This window comes from Anomalospiza imberbis, chromosome 18 (genome assembly GCF_031753505.1).
Source record: "Anomalospiza imberbis isolate Cuckoo-Finch-1a 21T00152 chromosome 18, ASM3175350v1, whole genome shotgun sequence".
Classification (NCBI taxonomy): domain Eukaryota; kingdom Metazoa; phylum Chordata; class Aves; order Passeriformes; family Viduidae; genus Anomalospiza; species Anomalospiza imberbis.
The window spans coordinates 11023419-11047699 of NC_089698.1; the positions used below are offsets into that span (position 1 = coordinate 11023419).

The 24281-nt window shown below is 45.5% G+C and overlaps 1 protein-coding gene across 5 annotated transcripts; it reads right to left on the bottom strand.

The window, feature by feature from the left end:
- Positions 1 to 1288: 1288 nt before the first annotated feature.
- On the bottom strand, positions 1289 to 21632 carry EIF4ENIF1 (eukaryotic translation initiation factor 4E nuclear import factor 1). Of its 5 annotated transcripts, none has more exons than XM_068208999.1 (19): positions 21475 to 21632; positions 20918 to 21041; positions 17638 to 17711; positions 16723 to 16850; positions 15891 to 16171; positions 15073 to 15274; positions 13784 to 13959; positions 12126 to 12261; positions 11612 to 11791; positions 9484 to 9713; positions 8527 to 8595; positions 7971 to 8154; positions 7438 to 7517; positions 6932 to 7071; positions 6671 to 6755; positions 5503 to 5635; positions 4045 to 4389; positions 3668 to 3832; positions 1289 to 3156 (listed from the first exon to the last, which is right to left on the bottom strand). In XM_068208999.1, the coding sequence occupies exons 2-19, from the start codon at positions 21011 to 21013 to the stop codon at positions 2930 to 2932; spliced, it is 2931 nt and encodes a 976-aa protein (XP_068065100.1). In that variant the 5' UTR covers positions 21014 to 21041; positions 21475 to 21632; the 3' UTR covers positions 1289 to 2929. The 5 variants fall into 5 exon arrangements, with proteins under 5 accessions (XP_068065100.1, XP_068065103.1, XP_068065101.1 ...); XM_068209002.1 differs by having other exon boundaries at positions 4045 to 4107; positions 8527 to 8598; XM_068209000.1 differs by having other exon boundaries at positions 4045 to 4326; positions 8527 to 8598.
- Positions 21633 to 24281: the final 2649 nt, after the last annotated feature.

Sequence of the window (24281 nt, forward strand, 5' to 3'; positions counted from 1 at the left end):
TGTTGCTGTGCCTGAAATTTTGTCATTAATTGTAATGAACACCCACCTCCAGTTTTGATTTAGAAATGGTCTTTTATTACAGCACCTTGCTGCAAGGTAAAAGTGATGCTTCTGGCCAGCTTACACTGCAGGGGCTTGTACCAGCAGAACTTGCAGATGAAAAACTCTGGTTAAATGACTTTCACAAGGACAGAATCTTACAAGAAGCTTTGATTGCAGGGATAAGGTTCTGCTGCATGTACGTGTCTTTCCAAATTAGAAGTTCACACATCAGGAATTACTTTGTTCTAAGAACAAAACATAAAAAGCAGAGGCTAGAGAATCATATCTTATAAAAAATGCTAGAGGACAGAGTTCCAGCTGCCTTTATCTCAAAGTGTTCCTGTTGGAATACATCAAGGCTATTAATAGTCCTGCAGTTGTGGAAAAGCTGGTCAGTTCTGCTCAGGAGCAGTTGCTTTTTCAGTTGTTTGGACTAGTGGAAGTGAGCTAGCTGCTTGTGTCTGTATCACTGAAAGCTTCCAGGTTTTCTTAAATGAATTTCCTGCCTAGATGAAGTAAGGTGCTCAAGAGAAGCACATTGCTCTTAAGAGTGGTTTTCTTGCTTAATAGAGATAAATAAAGCTTTTAGCTCATATCAAGAGTGCTTATTAAATGCATCAGCCTCTAGCATTTGCTCTCCTACAAAAAGGAAGCAGGGGTGTTTAATTATAGGGGTGTTTATTTAGATGCATAAAAAACACTCCCCCTCATGTTGTTATACATTCAAGAAGACAAAGTGATTAGAGACACCCACTCAAGCACTAAATCCTTGGACCAGTGTTTGCTATTCAGCCTGGTGAGGAAACATCCAAGCCTTGGTTCTACTCCAAGCATTTCCAGCTGTATTTTTCCTCAGTCCCTGTGGAAGTGAGGTGAACTGCTGCAGGGGTGCTTGGGTTATGTGCCTGAGTGCAAGGGGCAGAGGATGAGGCTGTTGCTCAGACTGAGTTTCACTGCTGTTTCCTCACATTCACACTTTGTTTAGAGCTGGTAAGTTTTACAACTTCTAATACACTGAGCCTCATTCCTCGTGCTTAGCCGTGACATTTAAATGCCGCAATTCCATCCTGGGTCATCAGTGAGGCCAGTCACTCTTACCAAGGCGGACTGATCCTCCCCACCCCTGGACTAGTTGAAGTTTTCTGCATCTCAACTCAAACCCAGTTTCCATCTTACCCACGAGAGCAGTGCTAAGAATTAATCAATATTCTCACATAATTTAGTACAAGAGCAATTGATACGGAGAGCTGGTAGAATCAACTTTATTTACAGAATGTTACTGGGAAAGTGTCAAGTTAAAAAAGTATGAAAACAATCTTACAAGGACAAGCTGGTGATTGCATGTTTTACAGGGATTGTTTTGGGAACAACCACTAGAAGTATGGGTGACCTCCAACAGCTTCCACGGAGATTGCAGCTTGCTATTTCCATACAACACTGTCTCTGCTAGACTGAAACAAACCCACCACAGCACACTGGCAAAGGTTATAAAATACAGACAAGTGATTTTTTTTTTCCTGCTGCTGGTTTTGCTTTCAGTGAGACCTAAGAAAGAGCAAGTCTGTAAGAGTTCTGGTTTTACTTTCACCTCTTAAAAGAGCACAATGGCCTAAGCTAGGTAGGACATGACAGCAGTACTAGACTCAAGACAAGTGAGGGAGTGAAGTGAGGAACCATGCACAAGAATGGAAGAGAACATTTATCTGTTCAGGGAAGTGAAACAGGCTTAAAAGGAACATAGTATTTTAAAACCAAATATACACAGTAAGATCACAAAACTACCCCATCCTCCCCCTTTCAAGCCACAGAACAAGACTCCAAAGGCAAGTTTCACAGTAATGGCATCACCAGATGCACACTAGATTGAGGACAGTTCTTGGGACTCCCTTCTATGAACAACACTGAAGGCAGTACAGAATATCCACAGCTATGACTGAGGAGTTGAAGGGTGAGGATTCCAAGGCTCCATTTTGATGACCTTTAGTAACTGGCTTGAAAGATTAAAACAAGGAAAATACTGCAGCTAAATAAGGACCAGCAGCAGCCCTCTTGAAAGAGCAACAACCAGTAGGTACCTACAGACTGAAGATCTGGCTTTATCATGACTGCACCAGGTCCCATCCTCAAGGCTTTCGAAGACTAAACAATTCTCTCATTTGGTGGCAAGAGTCACAGGGAATCAGACCTTTGTTACATAGACAGCAAGATGTGGGCTTTTACTTTGACACTTTAGCTACACTGAGTGCACAGTACGTGACAGAAAAATGTGAGAGGGAGACCTAGAGGAGATGAGCAGCAAGAAAAGGCAAAGCAACTTCATCCTGTTCACTCACACTTAGGATATGCAACTTTAATCTTAAAGAAAGTCCCACACATACAATGGAGAAAGGTCCAAACCATAGGCACAACTAAAGCTCAACTGTTATCAGCTACTCTTATGTACAGCTGTATAGATTCAAAAAGGCTATTCTAGGTGTGTATGTACAAAAGATTGTTTATACAGAAGTCTGTACAGAAGGGTCTATACATGTAGTTTTTCTGCAGAAGGAATCCATAGCTGCTACCTCTACACTAGAGAATATCAGCACTTCATTCACATATCTTACAAAAACAAACAAAAAAAAAATAGACACTTCCAGGATTAAACTGGCTTTGTCGTGCATCTAAATTTCTTCAGGCTTCACTATCCAAGCCATAATGGATTCTTTAGTCTTGATGCAGACATGAGACCAGGACAGGTGCCATGTGCTTTAGTCTCTCAAAAGGAAATTCTGCACAGGAGTGCTAAAAATAAAAGCCCCAAAAAACCAAACAGAGGTGAAGTCCTGACTATGGACATTCCCATCCAGTCTAAAGAATCGCAAGTGTTCCACCCAGTGGTCACTGTTCACTGCCGGAATTCCAGTTCATCTACACTGATGACTTTGGATGGCATGGATGGAAGAGGCTGCTGCAAGACATCTGAACCAAACCATTTTGCAAGGCCAATGGGAGAGCCACTTCTCTGGCTGGGGCGATGGTCAAGCTGTGTGTGCCCATGAGATAACCCAGTCCGAGGCAGCACATTTTGAGGGGTTGTTTGTGCACCAGCAGGTGATCCCTGTGCTCCAGAGCCTGTGAAATGTAAAGCTATTAGAGGTGGAGTAACACCCAGCACAGATTTGCCCTCGAGCTATCACCTGATAAGGCATGTGAGCCGAATGTGGCTTTTATTCATTCTATGAGCCCCAGGAAGTCCAGGTACCACGTGCTTATTTTCATTAGTACTCCCATAAATGGCCTGACACTGCCAGTTCCGGACACGGACGGGTTTGAAGGGAAGACCAGGATCAAATAGCATTTCCCTGGAGAAGGTGGGTAGCCCGTGGCCCAAGAAGGCTGAAAGCCTGCACACATGCTGCAAGAGTCAGATCTGTCAGTAGCAACACATGTTCTGAAACCAAACACTTCACTTGGACTTTGTTCTGGCATAACAGCTTGCACTGGCCCAAACCACTTGAGACCCACACAAGGTTAGTGATCATGAATAACTGAATTTATAGTAGCTTCCTGCTACCACAGTGCACTCAACACCCCAGAAAGCAGCCTTCTACAAGTCACACTCCTGCTGTCTGTTCTAGCCTACCTGATCGTTGTAGCTGCTGCTGCATCATGGCGAGCTGCAAAGGTGTCCCCGAGCGTGGATTTAAGATGTGATGGCTTGCTGTTGGTAGTGGATAAAAAGGCTGGCCAAGGATGGGAGCAGATATTCCCTGCAAGTGAGACAGGTCCACTCCAGGAGGAAGCATACCTGTTGAACATGAGCAAGAAAACATCTTACCTGATAAGCATAAGGAACTTAATGCAAAACAAAACATACCTATTTAGATGGGTTGGAATTTATTGTGTGATTGTAAAGGTAAGTTCTGATATAATAAAGACTACCAGTAGTATCAGTTTGTGCTGCTCCTAACACAGCCTCAAAGAGAACATGCACGAACAGGAAGAAAAAGTATGGATTACCTGCTTGCAGCAGAGGAAGATGCTGCGGATGGACCCCCTGTGCCATCATTCTCTGGACCAATCCTGGGTGCAGTTGATGAGCAGGTCGTACAAGTGGTACATGGGGAACAAGGGGTACTTGATGAACAGGACGAAGAAAAGGGCCTCCTGGTACTGGGGAGGCCATTGTAGGAGTCTTCCTACCAGCTGATTTGGGCCTGTAGTCTTGCTCTTTGGTGCAACGATTTGCTTGGGTAAGAGGTGTGGAACATGCAGAGCGCTGCAGTGCAGGTAGTTTGGTACCTAAGGTGGGCAAAGTTCCTTGATCTGCATTCTCCACAGAACTAGACAGTAGGTTATCTGTAGCTAGAATTGAATACAGCTATTACAGTCCACAGCTAGAGATTGCACCTAATGAAAATTAAAGCTTAATGATTGTATTTGATAGGTTCCAGAACTAGCTGAACTGTAGTCAGCTATAAATATATATTTAATAGTAAGCATCTTTTTTCTGGATGCTTATGGCCAAATTATTTCAAAGAGAATAATGAGAAGGAATATGTTCCACAGAAATCCCTGTACAGGAAATTTAAATTACTTTAGAATCAGCAGTAACTCCACTTTTAATTCTTATTTTTCCTTCTTTGCAATATTGAACTGGCAGCATGCATGAGTCAGTGCCAAATGTGATAGGAGGTACAAGAGATCCTCCCTAGACAAGATTATAAGTTGGAGTTGTGCCAGAAGTCTGGCCAAAGGTGGTTTTTCAGTTTAACTGTGTTTGGGGGTTAACAGCAGCCTTCTACATCTGACATCTGCTTAGCAGGATTTGGAACACTAAAGCACCTCCAGAAGCTACTCCCACAGACCATCCAGATGAGTTAGACAAGGCCTGAAATACCCTGGCATCAACTACCACAGTGGAGGTATTTCAGCTGGACTGCTACGTGAACTGCAAGCTGCCTCTGCAGCTACCAGTGCTGATGCACAATGCCATGGCCATTGGCCATGTCAGTCTGACTGGGTCAGGCAACTGGTGTTGAGCATTTCCTTTTAACAGCCTCTTACATCAGTTTGGGTGACAAAATGCTTCCCTGATCTGCTACACTTAAGAGCTTAATTGGTCTCAGCTTTGACTGTTCAGCTGTCTCAAGACAACTAAGTTTTCAATTGCTGGTGTAGAGAGCTGTGGAAGCATTATTGTCACTGTGCTTGTTCATCAAGAAAAGTTGCAAACAATTATGGTCCAGCCCTCTTAGTGTTGCTCAGAAATTGACAGGAAATAAGAGATTAAGCCCCAGCACTACTGGAAGAGGATCCCCTCCATAGCTCTGGCCTCTCCTCCCATCAGCTCCCTCACTTCCTCCTCATCTCCACGGATCAGGAATGTCTAAAGGTAACCTGGGTGTATTATGTGCTGAGAATCTGAGTCTATGCCAAATCCCTTTTGTCTGTGGTATTTTGAAGCCATTACAATACCTTCATTTGGTCTCTGATTTTCATCTTTAACATCACTGATTTTCATTTTCCCAGAAACTGGATCCTCTTTGCTTTTCTCTTTGCTCTCGTACATCTTGCGAATCACCGAGGTAGGTGTGAAGGAAGGAGACAGCTGCAGAGAACACAGTAAGAAGCAGAGCTTCAGCTCATTACCCAGGCCACAATATCTCAGCTGTGGGAGGACACCAATTCTAGCACATCCTTTCCATTTAAAGCTCTTTTGAATCAGCTGCTGTGTGCCCATGATTTTACTTCACCTCATTTAATAGCTTTAATCTATAATTTAAGCACTTCTGTTTAGCTTTTTTGCAAGTCCAGTATCAAAATCTGCAGCTGTTCTCAGTTAAATGTACCTTAACAGGCTTGAAACAAAACAGCTGAGCTGTAGTGCAAGTTACAGCTACTTCCTCTTTGCTATTGGTTCAGAAGAGCAACTCCATAGGAATTCCTACAGAGCTGCTTCATCTGCATTAACTCAGGGCTGATGTTCTGCAGAGAACTATTGCCTCATTTGGGTTTTCCCCCATTCAGAGTTCCATAGCACCTGTGGAAGTCACTCATTTGGAATATAAACCTGTATTACTTGTTTGATTTGGCAGGTTGACGGTCCTGAGCTGCAAGTACTTGACTGACTAATTGGAAAACTTAGATCAAAACTGCATTCTACACAGTACTGAAGGCAGAGATTTTGGCTTTGAGATTTTATTCATTTTCAAAGTGACCCTGAAGCACCTAGGCATTATTTCAACCCAGAGACACTCAGGTCAAACGCTTCATACCCAAACACCAGTGCTCTCTAAAGCATCTCATGGCTTTCAGCACTTGTCTTAAAATTTAAGCACCAAAATATGACAGCCTGAGTTTTCATAATCACCTTCATTTGGTTTCAGAACATGAGGTCAAGGTAACACTAATGGTATTTCTTCAGTTTGAGGTAAGACAGTGGTCAGAAAAGGCCCTTTTCCAAGGTGAAAACATTCAGTTAAGCATGAAGGAAAACTTATTCCTGTATCACATGGCCACAGATCCAACATGAATGTGATTAACTCAATGGCCTCCCCTTCTCCCATCGATTACCACTGCTGTAATCTGGTAACAGCAGACACTTTGGCAGTTCCCCCACAACCACTGAACATCAGGTACTGACCATGCTCGTAATGGATGCTGCAGGGGCTGGAGAAGATGCATTCCCTCTGTGTCCTGGTGCAGGGGATTTAGTCATTCGCTGCTGCCTGTGAAGGGACAGGGAGTCAGAAGCAGCTCTGCTCTTGGCACAGAATCAAAGGCAGCACTGCCAAGGACCAATGCAATCCTGAGTGACTAGTGCTAACATCCCGTGAAAGACAATACTCACATTAAAAAAATCAGTTAACGGCATACCCCTTAAATTTTGCAGTCAGGTGCTCACCTGTTTCTGTAGCCATCTCTGCTTTTGTCCATTTGTGGTTTACCAAAGCCATGCTGATAGAAATTTGCTGCATGTATGGCCAAGTCATGTGGGAGTGCCAATCCCTCTAATGCAGCTTGCTGGATCTCCAGGGGACTCATCTGAGGTAGAGGTGGATAAAAACCACACAAGTCAAAGCCTGTATTTGGCTGGGTTTTCTTTAAGATACTGAAGATTGACAGCTATAGCTACTAATGCCTTCAGCAACATCTGCCCATCAACAGTCTCTGTTTAATTAACAGGCAATAGACGTTTAAAAAAATTTTGTACTTCAGGTACTCTAAGATGGGCCAAATTGCAATGAGGTTTTGAGACTGTATTAAATTAGACTTTGCATCCTCACACGCAGAGTAAACTTAACAAAGCACAAACATCTGGGTGCAACAGCTAAATTTCCCACAAGTTAGCTCTAGACCACAGAAGACAAAGACATGCAAATATATTAAACAAAAAGCAGTTCATCTAACCTGTGCAGCAACTGGGCTCATGGGCTTCCTTACACCTGGAAATGGATCGCCAAGCAATTGCTGAGAACCTTGTCCAAAACCTAAAGAACATAAAACAGTTGTATTTAAAAGTTTTAACAGTTTCTTTCAATAGAATACATATCCCAAAGTAAAATAATGCTACATGAATTAAGGATTCATTGTGAAGGCTCTCAGCTCACCCCTTAAATCTACATAGAGCTACACCTCTGCCTTGTCACGGAGCTGGAGAGCTACAAAAGAGGCTCCTGGTAGTGTTGTGTAGTACAAATGGCCAAGTAGTCCTTGGGAGTTATCCTTACACAATAGCTGAGCACATTATTCCTCACCAGAACTCACAGTGAGGTCTGGGTAATGAATTTAACATTAGAGACTAGTAAGTGAAAGGGCACTTAGCACTCAAAAGGCAGACACTGCCCTAGTTGCCCACCAAGTGCCAGGAAGTTTTTATAGTTCTGTAAAGCAGTCTTAAAAAAACCTCAAGTAATAAGAGCCCACTTTGCAACCAGTCTCACCAATGGGTGAAGAGATTCTGTGGCGCAGGTAATCTGCAGAAGCAGCTCGTGTTGGGAACACAGGTGGGATGGGGGGAGAGGGGGCTCTCTGTGTCAGCAGAGAGGCTGCAGGCTCCAAACCACCTATCAGGCCACTTAAGACATTCGATGAAGCAGGTCTGGTAATGGGTGGACCAAGAAGTTCCTAAGAATAATTCAAGAAAGAACATTCAAAATATGGCAAATTTACACAAACTAACTCATTTTACTACACTACAGACTGCCTGCCCTATTTATAGCAACTTAGAGACAAGGGGACTTGTGCAACCAGATATACCAATCCTGGTTTGCTCAGAATTAGGCACTCAGCAAGCTTTTCATTTTCAAGCTGTAATTACAGGAAATAACACGACAAGATATATTTTTAGGTAAACTGATCTAGTCCCTAGCATTTTCTTTATAATATCTTGTCTGACTACTGATCCCATAATTGCCTTAAATGCCTTATTTTCAAATAATTTTTGTTTTCCCATTGGGGATATGCTTTAAAGTACTTTCCTCCCCCCAGTAAGAATACCTGCAGAATATTCTTTGACAAAGGCTGGCCTGACATCTCTGGAGGTGACATTAAGTGGCTTTCAAGGCTCTGCTAAGAAAATGAAAACACTGTAAATTAGACATAAATACAACCAAGCTCAGTAAGAGACTATCTACATTCGCTTCAGTGACAGAAATAATTTCATCTGTTGTGTTAGAACAGTAGTTTGTGCAACAGCCAAATAACATTTCAGCAAAGTTAAGGGCTGAACTGGCTCACAGATTTCCCCTAAGAAAAATGCCCTGTGCTAGATTGCATACAGGTATTTCACTGTGCCACATTCAAGTTTGGGTCAAATATATGAATTTATGTAATTGTGTAAAGTGGAGATGGAATATTGAGCCATTGGTTAACTGAAAACATATAACAAACTAAAAAGTGTTTATATGTTAAAAAAATTACTTTTCTTCTGAGGATCAAAATTGCACATTAATGTAAAGAGACACCCAGAAGCAAAAGTACTGATTTAAGTCTGAGATCAATCTGCAAATTCTTCACAGGGCAGATTTACATTCTTCACTATCTTTTAGTGAAGCGGGATGAGTCTAAAAGTCCTTGGGCATAGTTTGGCAGGAAAACCACATGCTTTAGACCTACTCGGTTGTTAGAAGTATCTTCTGGTGCCAGAAATATTTACTGACAGCTTCTGGGTCAAGCATACTGCTTAGGCAGTTAGTGACAGGATGAAATTTCATCCTACAATCCCTTGCAGTCTAAACCTTGCTATCATCTGTTGTTTAATATTAATCTTCCAGCTAACAAGTATTCACTTCAGTTTCATCTTCGTACAAGTGCTGTTGAAAGTCAAGTGCAAAAGAATAGATTATTCACTGACATACCTCTACTAAAAGGTCACTAAAAACATCGGGGCTTCAGGTAAGGGTTGGCTGTTACCCCCTGCAAACACAGGTCACCAGAGCCACTGGCTGCACTTACACTGACTTTGGGCTGTGAAGGCAGAGTCCCGCTTGCCTTCATGCTGCTGACGAGTTTGTTAAACGCAGTCATATCCCCATCCTTCTTCATCTGTCTGGAGCCGCTGACATTCAGGGCTTCTTCCATTTGCTCAGCCATAAAGGGAGTGGCAATTTTCCCCTCATGATCCACTTTCAGACCTTTTAGCCCAGCTTCAACTTCCTCCACTGAAAGTACAACTCCTGAATGTGCTGAGAAATACAGAAGAAATACTGGTAAGCCACAGTTCTGTTCTCAAGTGAGCTAATAATTCTTGTGCAGGAGGTGAAAAGAAGTTGTTTGAAAACTAGGAACGGCCAAAAACTTATTTTTTGATACTGATACTAGCTGTCAAACCATGATTGATCTGGGTTTAGACTGACATTCTAACATATCCAAATTCAGAGAACTGACATGCACTACTATTGCCACGTAGGATTCCATAAGAACCTGTTTAGGCTTCAGCCACTAAATTCTCACTCTCTTTCATTTATCCTGCAATAAATGCAGGATAAATAAATGCATTTTACAACTTTGCCTGCATTTAACAGAGAATATTCATGTGACAATTGAGTTGGTTTCTTTTCTCAATTAGGAAAGTTTCATTTAACTTATACTCCAGGAGAACAGATAGTTTTACAGCCACAGTGCAAGCCATGTCAAATTTCTGAAGCTATCATAAGCAGAAAGAATACATACCTGGAAAATCTAGATACTTTAGAGACTCAGTTACACACTTAAACTCAGTGTGTATAAAGTTTGAAGTAGATTTTTTGCTCAGAAAAATTAAAGCCCGTTATAGCGAGATTTCACTGGCATAACCAGCACAAGGTACAGTGAGTGCTCCTAGCAGTGCTTTTTTCTGTATATGCATATATACACATATATAAACACCTCCTAGTGCCTGACATCAAGGCTAAACATGCTTTATGGACCAGCTAACACACATGACAAGGCATGACACCTTAAAAGAAAAGGAAGAAGAGACAGAAGCATGCCATGGGTTGCAGATGTTGGCCCAAAGAAATAAGATTTACTGGAAATTTGGGCAAGGAGGTGGAAAAAAGAAACAATGATGCAGACATGCAGCATAGAACACGAGTAAATATGATGCTGGTGGAGAGGAATTGACCTGAAAACTCCACAACACTTGAAGAGCTGTACAGCATTTTGTGGGAATGCAGAGCCCCACATCAGGTACTTTTGAGTGAATGGAAGCTTCCCCACAGATTTTTTTTTTTTCCTTCATCCTTGGTTTGTGCGGATCAAAGTTGAAACAGTTTTTAGTAGGAAAGTCAGACTAAGCAGAACAGAAATAGAACTACAAGTCTTTTTAAAGTGAAATTAAGGAAGTTCTCCACATGTTAGCCAACGCTCCTACTCCCAGACTGGATGTTTAAGAATATTTGCAGTGCTTAGATGCTTTCCTTCCTAGCTGCTTCACACTAATCAGAGGGGCATCACTTTTTCTTCAGTCCAGTTTACGTGGCAATGCATGCTGCTTGCCAAAGAGAAACCAGTTTGGAATTAGAACTCGAGAGTTCACAGAACACATGCATTTTGTACACTCCATGCATGCTATGGGCCCAGACATGCAAATCCCTAAGCTGGAGGCACCCTTGGAGAAAAAAAAAAAAAAAAAACAACCCCATTCTCAAGCCACTGTGCAACTTCTTATATACTGACACTTAATGGATCAATGTGATCCATTACAGACACTGCCAAGGATGACTGACACTGTCAGTTTTTGGTAAAGCCAGAGTTCAAACGCCACAGTTTCAGAGCTGACATTACCAGTCACCAGTATGAAAAAGCTGCAAATGTCATACACAAAGCTGGAAACTCAGATCAAGACTTGCATCATCTTATAATTGTTTCTGGCCACTAAAGCAGTCTGATAAAGTGATGTCATCCTGTGATTAGGATGAGAAGAGTCAGTGATGATATTGACACAATCGAGAGCTGTTGAATACTGAGTTTTCACTACTGTAAGTCAATCTTTAACACTGCCTATGCCTGGATTTGGGCAGTTGAGGTTTCCAGAATACCAAGCCTCTTGCTGGGAGATACTGCATCACAAGAACTTGACAATAGCTGAAGAGGCACTTACTGCTCTCTCTAAGCTTTTCCTTGTTGGCTGAAAGACTTGAGAGAAGAGGTTTTAAGTCCACTTTGGCTTTCTGTAGCATTTCTAGGATGTCCACTTTGTTTTCAGAGTGGTCTTCCAATGGAATGGGAGCAAAGTAGTTTCCAGAGTTCTGGCCAGGGGAGAGAATGGCTTGCTCTAGACCTGAAACAGCAAAACCAGGAGCACTGCGACATCAGTTTACCAACCCAATGGCTCAAGATGAACATACACCGGCAACCAACTTCAGCACGTCACTGCAACGTTATGCCTCATGCCCCTTGCCCAAGATCAGCTGGAAAGTCATCAGGAAGCACTGACAAGAACATTTATTTAAAAAGAACTTACAGCTGCTTTCTCTAAGAGCTTCCAAAAGAATGCCAAGTGCTTAAACTGTGGGTGAATTCACTGTCCTAAAGCCTTATCTGCCATCTTATTGAATGAGTAAGAAAGAATGTGGAAGGAGGCTACCTGACCCTGCATTGTCCTGCAGCCTTACCTGCTAGCCTCTCCAGTTCCTCATGAGGGGTAGATCTCAAGCTGCTTGACCGACTTCCAGAACGACTGGGATTGGAAAACCACCTGCTGAACCTGCTGGCAGACACTGAACCTTCCCCCAGCACATCTTCTATCATCTAAGGGAGGAAAAAAAGAAAAAAATCTTAACATAAGCAAGATCAGCAACATTTCTGAGAAGCTTTACTGTGCAAACAAGATTCTTCTGCTACAGACAACTAGATGCTGCTCCCAGAGTTTCAAAGCTTTGATGTGCTTTTTTCCTGCAGACAGTTAACATAACCCAGCACACATCTCTAACTGACACCAAATATTTACTCACAGTAAAACTGTAACTGTAAAAGCACAGTCAGAGCACCCAAAGACCATTAACTACACCATTTTAAAGTGGAAGTGTCAAAAGAATCCCAAGTATTTAAAAAATAGCGCATTATAAAAATATAACTTCAACTAAAGCTTCTCCTGTCCTGCAAGACAGTACCCAGTTAAAGCCTGGCTCAACAGGCACAGATGCAGTTTCAGGCAGCATGTTTTCTTTTAGACAAAAGGAAGAGCAGCTTCTTCCTCACAGAGAAACTAGTTCTTTTCTTAAACAAGGAGCACTCAACACTATTTACAACAGAGGGGAAAAAAACAGTATTGCTCCATTTGGTTTTGATTGTTTGACTCTATCATATTAGAATTCAGACAAGAAATGTACAAACCTATGGTAACACTTGTCACAGACGTATCACCAGTACAAAGAAACTCCCTCCTATGACAAATTATAACATCTGCCCATCTGTTTCATCAGCAGGTTTTTTCACGCGGGAAATCCCTGCTTTTAAAAGGAGTCACCACCTTGCCCATATGCTGAAAGCAGATTATCAAGTCTAAAGAAACCATTTACAACTTCTATAGGGAGAATGACCTCTCCTCCATTTATTTGTCAAATCACTGGCACCATATGATGACTCTTTTCTAATGCAAGCAGCTTGTCCACATTAGAGATTAAAGATTAGGTCAGAAGTCCATTTTTTTTAACCTCAACATTTCTAAACCATGTCAGGTCTGTTTGTTTGCAGTCAGAACACAATTTTTGACTTCTGACTGAATTGGTAGGCTGTGTTTATCCAATACAGGAGTAATAGTTCTAAAAACTTAATTAACCTCTTAAAGGTTTAAGTAATAAAGATTCAAACCCTTTCAGACATACATCTTTTCGGGCACTAGTGTCTCCAGGCTCACTGCCTGCCAGGGAGTCTGCACAGAAGATCTGTTTGCTGCATTTCCCAGACTTAGACAGAAAAGGTTGTCTTCAGCTAGACTAAATTTGTACAGCAAATCTTCTCTGAATATATCTTTAATAATTCCAAAAAGATCCATTCAGAACATCAATTTTGAGCCTTCAAGGAATGACCAAAAGAAAGGAAAAATAGTCAGCTAGTCTGCCTCAAACACTTTGGAGATGGAGCCAGTCCCAGGGATAACACCTTGGCAGAAACATCCCAACACTCCAAAGCTAAATCTCTGCTAAGTCATCTTAAACTTACACACTTCATAAAGGAACTTCCACAATGCAAGTTTTAGCTTTCACAAAATGCAGCTGCAGCAAAAATGCTTCTCACAAATATACCCAGTCTTAAAACCCAGAAAACTCACTGAAGCCAGGCCAGGAACACTTTTATCCAAGTTAAAGAACTCATTGAAGTCAAACTCTCCTGGAGCTGGTTCTTGTAAAACAGCTTCTCTAGGAACTTCTTGATCTGCTGGAGTTTCATTGGCAAGGACAGCTTGCACTTCATCCTCTTCTGCCACTCCACCATTGCATTCTATGCCTTGAAAAGAAAACCAAGTGACTGCTGAATCACTGAACTTGACTATTTCCTGTGGGAACAGTGCCTGACAGCCAATGCACTTGCCCAGGGATTAGAAGCACAGGCCCAAAGGAACCCGGCCCCCAACTGATACCTCCCTCATCAGTTACACTCCACTGCCTCCTGCAAGAGAAAACAGCACCCACTACAACTCCCAGCACACAGCTTCTAGTCTGGTAAGACTCTCTAGCTAAAAAAATAAGAATTGCCATTGAACTGTGCACAAACAACTGCATCCTGATCAGCCTGGGCTGTTATGCCACACCAAGCACATACAGCTGTTGCAGAAAGTCAACAGCTGCTGCTGTTTTTTTCATCAAGAATCCTTTGGCAGCTCCTGCCTTCTTGACATGGGTTCTTAATAGTCAACATATGACAAATACTGCTTCTCCTCCTTCACCAGGAGCAAGGCACTTCTCACTTTAAAGACTTCTCAGCAAGCTTGCACAGGGCACTGCAAAAAAGTTGTGACAAAGTTGGCTACAAACTCCTGTGCTTGGAGCTGCACTACTATCCACTTAAGTTGTCCATCTGCAGAATTTCTAGCATTAAAAAGTCATCTCTCTCGCCATACTGCAACTTTTTTATTTTAATCATCCAATGACTGCACACAGATTCAAGTTTCCTAATTCAGTTTAAAGCTATGTTACAGGAAGATGTACGCCCAGATCAGTGTTCCTAATGTTAGATTACCATAAGAAAAAAAATATTTCAAGTACCTCAGAGCATTAGCTTAATTTAAACAGAGCCTTCAGCACCCAGCACGATATAGACATGAACAAGACCTTTAGAATAACCTATCAACTTCTGATATCATTCAACATCCACACAAGGTTTTTGTCCCCAGCCTCTCAATCTCGCCCCTCTTTGGGAAAAAAAAAGTAATTGATCTTTCAGATTACTAATACCATTATAGGCTTTACATCTTGTGCTTCAGGATGACCAAAAGCTATGCAAGCTTAAGATAAAGGTTTTCATTTACACTTGTCTGGATCTGTCACAGTCACCTCCACACCCAGCAATCTGCCCCACGAGCAGAAGAGCAGAGCTTTTGTGAGATTTGCCCTTACTTACCTTCTTTCAGTGAGGCTGTGCGTCGCCTCGTACGTTTTCTCCCTTTGTGATCTTCCTCCAGAATTTTATCATCAAAGCCTGTGAGCTCAATGGTTTCAGACTGACTTGTAGGCCCAGCAGAGAACCACTCAGGTTCCTCTTCAGTGTAGGAATCATTCCTTCTTCGCTCCCCAAAGACACGTTTGCTGTCACCAAATTCCCTCTGAAGGGGGATATTAAAAATATTAGCCTTAATAAAATACTGCTTCCTAAGATTCTTCCCCAACTTCCACTTTCACCACTTCTGGATATTTTAAAGTATGTGTACAACCTCCCTGTATGTTCTGTAAGCTTTTACATTTAAGCTTCACAGCTGAATTTCTGCTTCATTACACCAAAAGCTATTGATCTGCAAGTGCTTCCATCAGTTTTTCACCCTGTGAGTTATCAGTTTCTTCTTTTTAATTAAAAAAAAAAAAGGTATTAAAAAAAGCCTGAAAGCATGGAAAGCTCCCATTTGCTGAGGTGAATGACAATGCTTGCTGACAACTGCCAGGTCAAGAACTACAAATGAACTATTAGACTTCTGAACCTCTTGCTAGTAAAAGTCAGCCACACACAGGGTTTGTCTGATAAACAGCATTACAATACGTCCCTGTGAGCCCTCTGAAGGAATGTAACTGAGTTTTGAAACACCAAGCGCTCACCCTTCAACCCTAAGAATAAAGGGCCTGCTTGCACAGAACACTCAGCTGCTGTATGCAGCTCACCTGCCCCGGTGCTTTTAGTGCCCAGGTGTCCAAACTCCCCATATGCAGTCAGGAAAAGAAGGAACAAACCCTGAAGCGTTTATCTTTGTAGTCCCTGTCACGATCCCGGTCCCTTGCGTCCCTGGAGTCACCACCCCGATGGTCCTTGTCGAAGTTCCTCGAGGAGATGATCCTGCCACTGCCAATCCTGCGGCCGCCGATCACGCGGACACCGTCACTGTCCTTTTCCAGGGGGCTCCCTGCCCGACGGGAGCTGACGGACGCAGTGACATGACAGCCACCCCCAAAGCTTCGCCTCTGGGGACTCAGGACTACATCCAAGTCATCTTCTTTCACTCGCTCTCTTGGATCTGCAAGTCAAAGACCACACAAAAAGCACTACATTTAATCTATTAGTGAAGACAAGTGAGTTGTCTGTATGGCAGTCTTCTCTTCCATAGCTGCTATGCTATCCCAGCACTTCTAAAGGAAAAGTGCTCATGATTTATTTCTGTGAAACTGATCTAGCTGAGACCACAGGAAATCCAAACAAAAGCTTTACAGCTGGGTATTGAGGAACTACTGTGGTCTCCTAGAAGTACCTGCTTTCCCACTATAGACCTTCTACATGCTCAGCCTCGAGCTGCAGGGAAATTGTCCCACTTGCACTTGACACATGCATTCACTATTACATGGCAAGAATAGGAGGATATAACTGACTGTTGCACAGGTTTGTTCTTCGGTAATAATTACCAGAAAACCCACTACAATCTAGTTGAAACAACCAAGATTTCTTTGACACTTATCCTGTGCAGTCAAACACTTTTCAGAGACTTTGTTTGTCTCCTTTGTGTTATCCCAACAGAAAGGTCTTGCCAACAGCCCAGGTTCAGTTTTGAGCAATGTGCTGTAGAACACTCACCAACTATCCTGCGCATAAGAGAAGTCCGATCTGAATCCAAATCTTTTTTAAAGCTTTCCACTGGTGAAGTTCTTCCTGAAGTCGGATATAAAGATGCATGCCACTTCTCTGGATCCCAGACACCATCACTAGGAAAATAAAATTGCAGGATTGTTTGCTACCTTGTAGTCTAATAAATACTTCATAACGCTGCTGCTGGAAACCTAGAATTCACTGGTTAGCGATCTATACAAGTGAATTATCCTTCATACCCAACTTTTAAATCTGCTGTACTATGGTTTATTACTTCACACATAGTATTTGGATCTCTTCTGTAACAGCAAGGAAGTATAATACCCAGTATCAGATTTTAGAAGACTAGTTATTGGTGAAGCTTGCCTGGTACACTGAAAAACAGTTCAAGTGCATCATATGGTGCTGCTCTTAATTATTTGGGTAATTTTACCTCAATCTCATACTTGTACAATAAATTCATCTGAATAGTAAAGAAACTGCTGCTTAATAAACGTACAAACACCAGCCAAGAACACTCACCTCCATTTTTTAGTGAGGTACAGTGACAACATGGGAGAGGAGAGTAATCCACTAAGCAAGGCAGCTTGCTACAGCCTGACCCAGTCTGTGCTACACACATTCTTGGTACTTTTTCCTGCAAGTCTGTAAAGACTTGTGTTGTGTGAAGTTATGAGATCCAGCAGAAAATAATCTCTGTTAAAAGACCAAAATCCTTGGCCAGAGCATTGAGCCTTTCCTAGTAGATTAGTACTTCTGAAAACTGGACTCTGTAGCAGTCTGAACTTTGTGGCATGTGTACTTCCCATCAGCATAAGAGCACTTCTTAGCTAAGTGTTTTTTACAATTTAAAGTTTTATTTTGAAATAAATGTATACAGCCTTTGTATAAGCAAGAAAATACCTGTCATATTTTTCTGAAAGACAAGAAGGTCTTTTCTTAGAGTAGGGACGCTCTTTAATATCCAGCAATTCCTCCTAGAAAAAAAAAATTAAATCAAGATGTGAGTTTCAATTCACACTGAGACAAGATTTAAGTGACTCAAACCATCTATTCCAGACTGCCTGTTCAATTTAGTGTTTTAATTTGACAGCCCAGGTTTCCCAATATGTTGTTTCCTATCCTGTGAAATACAGCACTGAAAGTTTATATTTCAGTTGTTCCACCAGTGGCCACTGACCAAACACTTATTTGAAGCACTAAGCCTTACTAGGCCAGGTTCAGTTTCTCATAAACACTCCAAAGCTGCTCACATCATAAATGTTTATGTATTCACTTCCCTGGACAGTTCAGCTTAAAAGCAACACAGGCATTATGGACACCAGAGCTGGTGAGTTTTCAAGAAGGAATCGAAATCGCTGTGGTTAATGCTATATAAAGTTCAGCAGGTAAAAAAGCATTAGCACAATTTCAGTCACTGGTGTAGATCCGGGAATTCTAGACAAGCTTGCCATTTCTGACCATCACCAACTCCAAGATATTAAGATATGTGTTATACAATTAGCCATTCCACCCAACATCAAATCAATGCTGAATGATAACTTATTTTCCCACTTTCTACCAGCTTTGAACGGCCCTTAGCTTACCACTACACACCCTGAGCAGTCAGTCACTTTACTGGCAACCAGTGCAGTCTCACTGCAGTTTGCTGCATTCAGAAAGCAATATTAATGGTGTGACCATCAGTGCTCTAAATCAGCATTAACTCTGCTGCAGTTAAGATGCACATTTCTAGTTACACTTGCTCATTCTCCCAAGATCCCCTTTCTTCAACCTGCCTCACTCCCAACTGCACTGAATTGATTCAGAACTGTGCAGGAATCAGTGGGCAGCTGGAAGGATAAAGAAATCCTAACAGCAGACCCCATACATCAGCCAAACTAAAAGAAATCTCTTCACCCTTTCCCCCCCCAAAACACAACATCCTTCAGAACTTTTATACAATTTTTCCTACGCGATTAAAATCAATTCATTAACTATGTGAGTTTGACATTTGCTCTAGATGGCAATTTGGTAGCAGGACAAAACCTTAACACCACCCTGTATTAGACCTCAGCAAAAAGAGTGCCATTAAAGGGAGCCTGGCCTCCCTGCCCACAGCTTCCCAAAATAAACCTCAGTCTGTGAGGAACATCCGTGCTGTAATACTATCAGAGCCTGATGCAGATACTACAAGCATTAACAGCCCTGTCCATCACCAGATTGGGAACGGGTTGTTTTGCTGGCCACGAGAGGGAGTCCACAGGCTCTCATTCACATCCTATCACAATTCTTCCACTAAAGTGAGGAAAATTTGAATTGTTTCTTGCCTTTCACTTATTAGCTGTGCACCCTTGGGGGAACAGCTTCCCAAGAACTAGAAAAGACACAGCTTAAACTGTAGAGCACTCCTGTAACAGAGGAGATAAATGCTGCACTTCCACGTGTGGGGCTTTATGTTTAATTCACATACATTCTAAGCAGGCTGGGGAGAAAAGTGTGCTTAGCTGTTATCATACAGTTTTAAGCAAGCAGCTTAGAACTACTCAGAGAATGAGCCAGATGTTTTCCTAGTGGTAGTAAGTGAATATAAAACATTAAAGGAAATCACCCCCCTTTCCAAATCAGCAGCACATACCCCAAAATAGTGTTCCCTCAATCCCTAATTAGTAGGAAACTGGAACACATGAAAATGCCCTACAGTGTTCCTTACCACACCACCTTAAAATATTTGAGCTGTAACAGGCAGAGAAACTACATGATGCAAAGTATTTTAACACAGACTGATTTATGGTATTTCTTGATTTAGGCTCCTTCGAAACCAACTGATAAACAAGACTAGTCCCCTTCTGGCACTAGTTCTGCAACTTTATCCCGGTCAGAAACTATAGGTACTGAATTAACAAAGCTGAAGCTACAAAGACATTGCTTTCAGTGAACAGCCACCACCAGCACGGGCTGAACATTGCCCTAAAAAGCACAGCAGAAATTGAAGCTGAATTCAGTTACTACACAAGAGGACTTAGGCAAGACTGAAAGAGAATAGAGGCCGTTTTTTTCAGCAGGGGAGCTTTAAAAACAGCTCCTCTCTTTCACTTAGCAGTTAACTGACTAACTAGGTCTGAATAGCAGTATACTTCTCATCCTCAAAAGCTAAGGGCACATCTTTTCTAGGAAGTTAGAGAGATTTAAAAAGCTTTGCCAGTTCTGAAGTACACTGTTTATTGTTGATGTCTACTTAAAATAAGCCAGAGCTCTACTATCTCAACAGAACAGAGCCACAATGATAATTTTTTTTCTTTAAAAAACAACCTACTAAAAAGCCAACAGCTCCGAATTCCTCAAGAAAGATAACACAGTCAACAACAGTAAACTATCTCAGCCTGTTCCACACTTCAGGCCACTTGCTGCGAAGTATCTTAACAGCTTTTCACAAAGCAATGACCACCTGTTCCCACAGCTTGCAGCCATGGGAAAAATCACCCACCATTTCAGACTCTTCCCAAAGGCATTTTTCAGCAGTGGTACCAAAACCCCAAACAAGATTTGAATCTTAAACCCTACAGCATATCAAACTCACATAGCACTAGAACAATCTTTCTTTATTTGAGAGTTATTTGGCTCTTCTTCTTCCACTCATACATATATTTAGGCATCACAGTTAAACAAAAGCACCTGTGTTAACGTTGGAACACTAAGCATTGATTAGAGTCACAACTGTTTAAGCTTCCAGCAATCAAATATGAGCAATTCTAAGGTTACAAAAGGCACCCAGTAAATATATGAGAGGTTTTGGTAAGATCTAGTGTGCTACACCTTCCTATGAAATGGCACCTACTACAAGAAAACAGTTTTGGTCAACTTCTCAAAATAACACTGCTGAAAACAGAACTACGAAGTGCTTGAGAAAGCTGGTAGGACAACATACTTCAGTCTCTACAATAATCCCTCAGCACATGCTGTGGGGTGCTCAGATATTAAGATAAGGTGGTGGGAATCAAAAGCATATCGAGGACAAGATTGCACAACTGCATCACATTTAACAAGCTGCTCATTTGATACCACCCCGTAAATCCTAATCCAGGCAAAGGCTTTTCAGCTTTCACCGCACCGTTTCCCTCTCACAGGAGCCTCCACCTCCCACTCTACTCCTGGGACCGAGACTTCCACACACAACTCAGAGACGAAAGGAGAGTGAGCTGACCTTTGTGTAACGATGTGGGTATTTAGTTGTAATTCTGTTCAGCTCCAGGAAAGCATCGCCATTTTCAGTTTCTGCTGCACCTCCTCTTTTATCCATGGTTACTTCAAAGCCTTTGACCGCGGAGCTAATTAAAACAAAACCAACCCGTCAGATTTCAAGACGTACCTTTCTAGAGGGTGCATTTTCTTTCCAGCCTGAGTCAGTTTAGCACTCGGGCACGGGAAAGGAGAGCCGCGCTGCCCGGCGGCGCCTGTCCCCTCCCAACGCTGCCCCTGCCCCCGGCCCGGCCGGGCGGCTGGCGCCGAAGGGTCCGAGCCGCTCCGGCCCTACCCCGCGCCCAGCGGCTCCAGCACAAGGAGAATCGCTCTGCGGGCACGGCCGGGGCGCCGGGACCCGCACCCCCACACACCCCGCGGGGCCCGGAGGGGCCGGGCGCCGCTCGCCCCACGGCGCGGGGGCAGCGCGGCCCGGCCGCCGTCCCGAGGCGCCGGAGCCGCGGAGGGGAACGGCGGCAGTGGGGCAGGTGACTCAGCGGATCCCCGCCCGGCCGCACTCACCGGCGGGTGTCCCGCGCCGCTCCGCTCCGCTCAAGGCCTCACCGCCGCCCGCGGCGTTTCCTGCTCCGGCCGCCGGCCCCACTTCTCCCCCGCCCGCCCCCACTGAGGGGGCCGCACGCGCCCCGGGCCGGCGCTGCCGCCGCCGCCGCCGCCGCCCCCCCCCAGCCCCGGCCGCCCCGCGCAGCCCCGCGCAGCCCCGCGCGCCGCCGCCGCTCCCGCTCCGCCCGGCGCCGCCTCCGCTCAGCCGCCGTAGCCGGGGCCTCGCGCCGCCCGCTCCGCACCCATTTAACGCCCCGCGCGCAGGCGCGTGGGGCGCGCGCGCCGGGGGCTCCCCCGCCCGCCGCCTGCCCGCCAGTGGGCGGCGGGACGCGCTGCCGGCGGCCGGGCTGCGCTCCCGCCCCGTGCCCCCGCCGCCGGCCGCCCGCGGCGCCGGCGTCTCACCCTGCGAGCGGTGCGGTGGGTGAGGAGAGGCGCGGGGCTCGGCGAGGGCCTGCAGGCAGTCAGGGCGGGCAGCCCTGCGGGGGAGGCGGCCGCCGGCGGGATGCGGTGCGCGCCATGTGCGGGGCGGCGGCGGCGGCACCGGCCCGTCCCCGTCCCGCGACTGTCGCCGTGTGCCCGTCCCCGGCTTGCCGCGGGGGCAGCGCGGGGTCAGAGAAGGGCGGGAAGCGGCGGGGCGATCGCGGCTGGGAGGGCGCTCGGCGGGCGCTCCCCTCGCCCCGCGCGTTCGCCGTGGTCACTGGCGGGCCCCGGGGGCTGCCCGGGAGCGCATTCGCGTCCCGCCGTGCGCGGCCCGGCTCCCGCGGGTGAGAGGGGCGGTCCGGCCGAGCCCGCGCTGCTGCCCGGCCCGGCAGTGCAGCGCAGCGTCCCGGTGTTCTCACCCCGCCCCGGGCTCCTGTCGGGTTGGAGTCCGGCATTCCCGTGGGATAGCAGGACTGGGTTGGTGCAGTGAGCGGAGCAGCCTATTGGGAGGCACCGGAAAAGTCTTTCAAAAAGTTGTTGCTAATAAGGAGCAGACGTTGTTTTCAACATCAGTTTAAGGAATTTACTGAGCGAGATCCCCTGCTCCGTTTGTCCACAGCTCTGTCCCCGGCACTTGGCATCCATTCTGCCACAGGAACCCAGCGGGGCCACAGAGTTTCCAAACACCTTGGGCCGCGAGGTCTGTGTAGGAACAACGAATTTCCCGTAGGATCTGGTGAATAAGGTATTCTCTTCCCTGATCTCTAATGAAGTTGAATACTGGAATTAAAACCTGGTTACCTATGGAATGAGAGAAATATACGAGAAGTAAATTTCTTGTTCTTTTCGTGACAAAGTGCTGCATTATTAATGAGACAGCAGTGTGACTATTGCCAAGTCTTCTGAAGCCAACATGCGCTTTCCAAACAAATACACAGGGAGACTCCATAGCAACCAGTGCGCCACCAGCCTCGAGCCGAGTGGTTATTATGAGATGCTGTAGGCTTTGAGAAGGCCTGAACTATGCTGTGTTTCACTGTCACCTTTGTGCACGTCGCTGTTTTGAGCTGAAACAGGTTTTTTGGCTCCCAAAGGCACACGTGCCACGGGTGCCTGTTACTCGATGCTCACAGCAGAAATGTCCAGTGGCACAGAAGTGGCAGAACACAGTTTTTTCCCCAAGTGCAGCAACAGCTCCCTGCCGCGGCCGTTCAGCCCCTTTCCCTGCGCGGTGCCTGTGGTCGGTAAATCCCGGTCGCACCGGGGCTCGGCCCCGCCCCGCCCCGCCGCACGGGGGCGCTGTCCCCGCCCCGCCGCACGGGGGCGCTGTCCCCGCCCCGCCGCGCGGGGGCGCTGTCCCCGCCCCGCCGCACGGGGGCGCTGTCCCCGCCCCGCCGCACGGGGGCGCTGTCCCCGCCCCGCCGCACGGGGGCGCTGTCCCCGCCCCGCCGCACGGGGGCGCTGTCCCCGCCCCGCCGCAAGGGGGCGCTGTCCATCTGCCCCGCCGCACGGGGGCGCTGTCCCCGCCCCGCCGCAAGGGGGCGCTGTCCATCTGCCCCGCCGCACGGGGGCGCTGTCCCCGCCCCGCCGCACGGGGGCGCTGTCCCCGCCCCGCCGCACGGGGGCGCTGTCCGCCCGCCCGCCGCACGGGGGCGCTCTGCTCAGGGGCTGGGCGGCGCGGGGAGCGGCCGCCCCTCATGGCGGAGCCGCCTCAGGCGCTGCTGGTCCTTCCCTCCGCTTCGCTGCCGTTTGCTGTGGACTTCCCCAGCTGCTTTCCGCCCGTCTCGTGTGCCGGTGCCGGATCCGCCGGTGCCGGATCCGCCGGTGCCGGGATCTGTGGCGCCCCTCAGCGGGGCGGGGGCGGCTGCCGCCGTCCCTCACGGCGGGGTTGTGGAGCAGCGTCGTGTGGGTCTCCAGTGTAAACACAGAAAGCGTTCAGGGTATGGATACCTGCTGCAAGGAATCTCGTGCAGCAAAACTCCAGAAAAATCTTGTAGGGTTTTGTTTTGAGGCTGCTTTTGTTTGGTTCTGCTGTTTTTTAGCTTGTTTGTTTGGTTGTTTTTTTGGGAGGGGGAGGGGTTGGGTTTTTTGGTTTTTTTGGGTGGGGGAGTTCTATCACACCGGAACTAACGCTTATAGAAAAATCCACTTTGGATCTCACACTTAAAAGGAGATGCCTGGCCGTAATTCCAGATGCTTCCACAGAATCGAGCTCTTCCCAGGACCTTTGGAAGTCACAGGGTCCCGTGCATGGAGTTCTCACTGGAGCTAGGTGGAACTCATTGTTTCCTTCATTTCTAAGTGCTTGTGAAGGAGAGGAACATACTGTTAAAAAAAAAACCAAAACA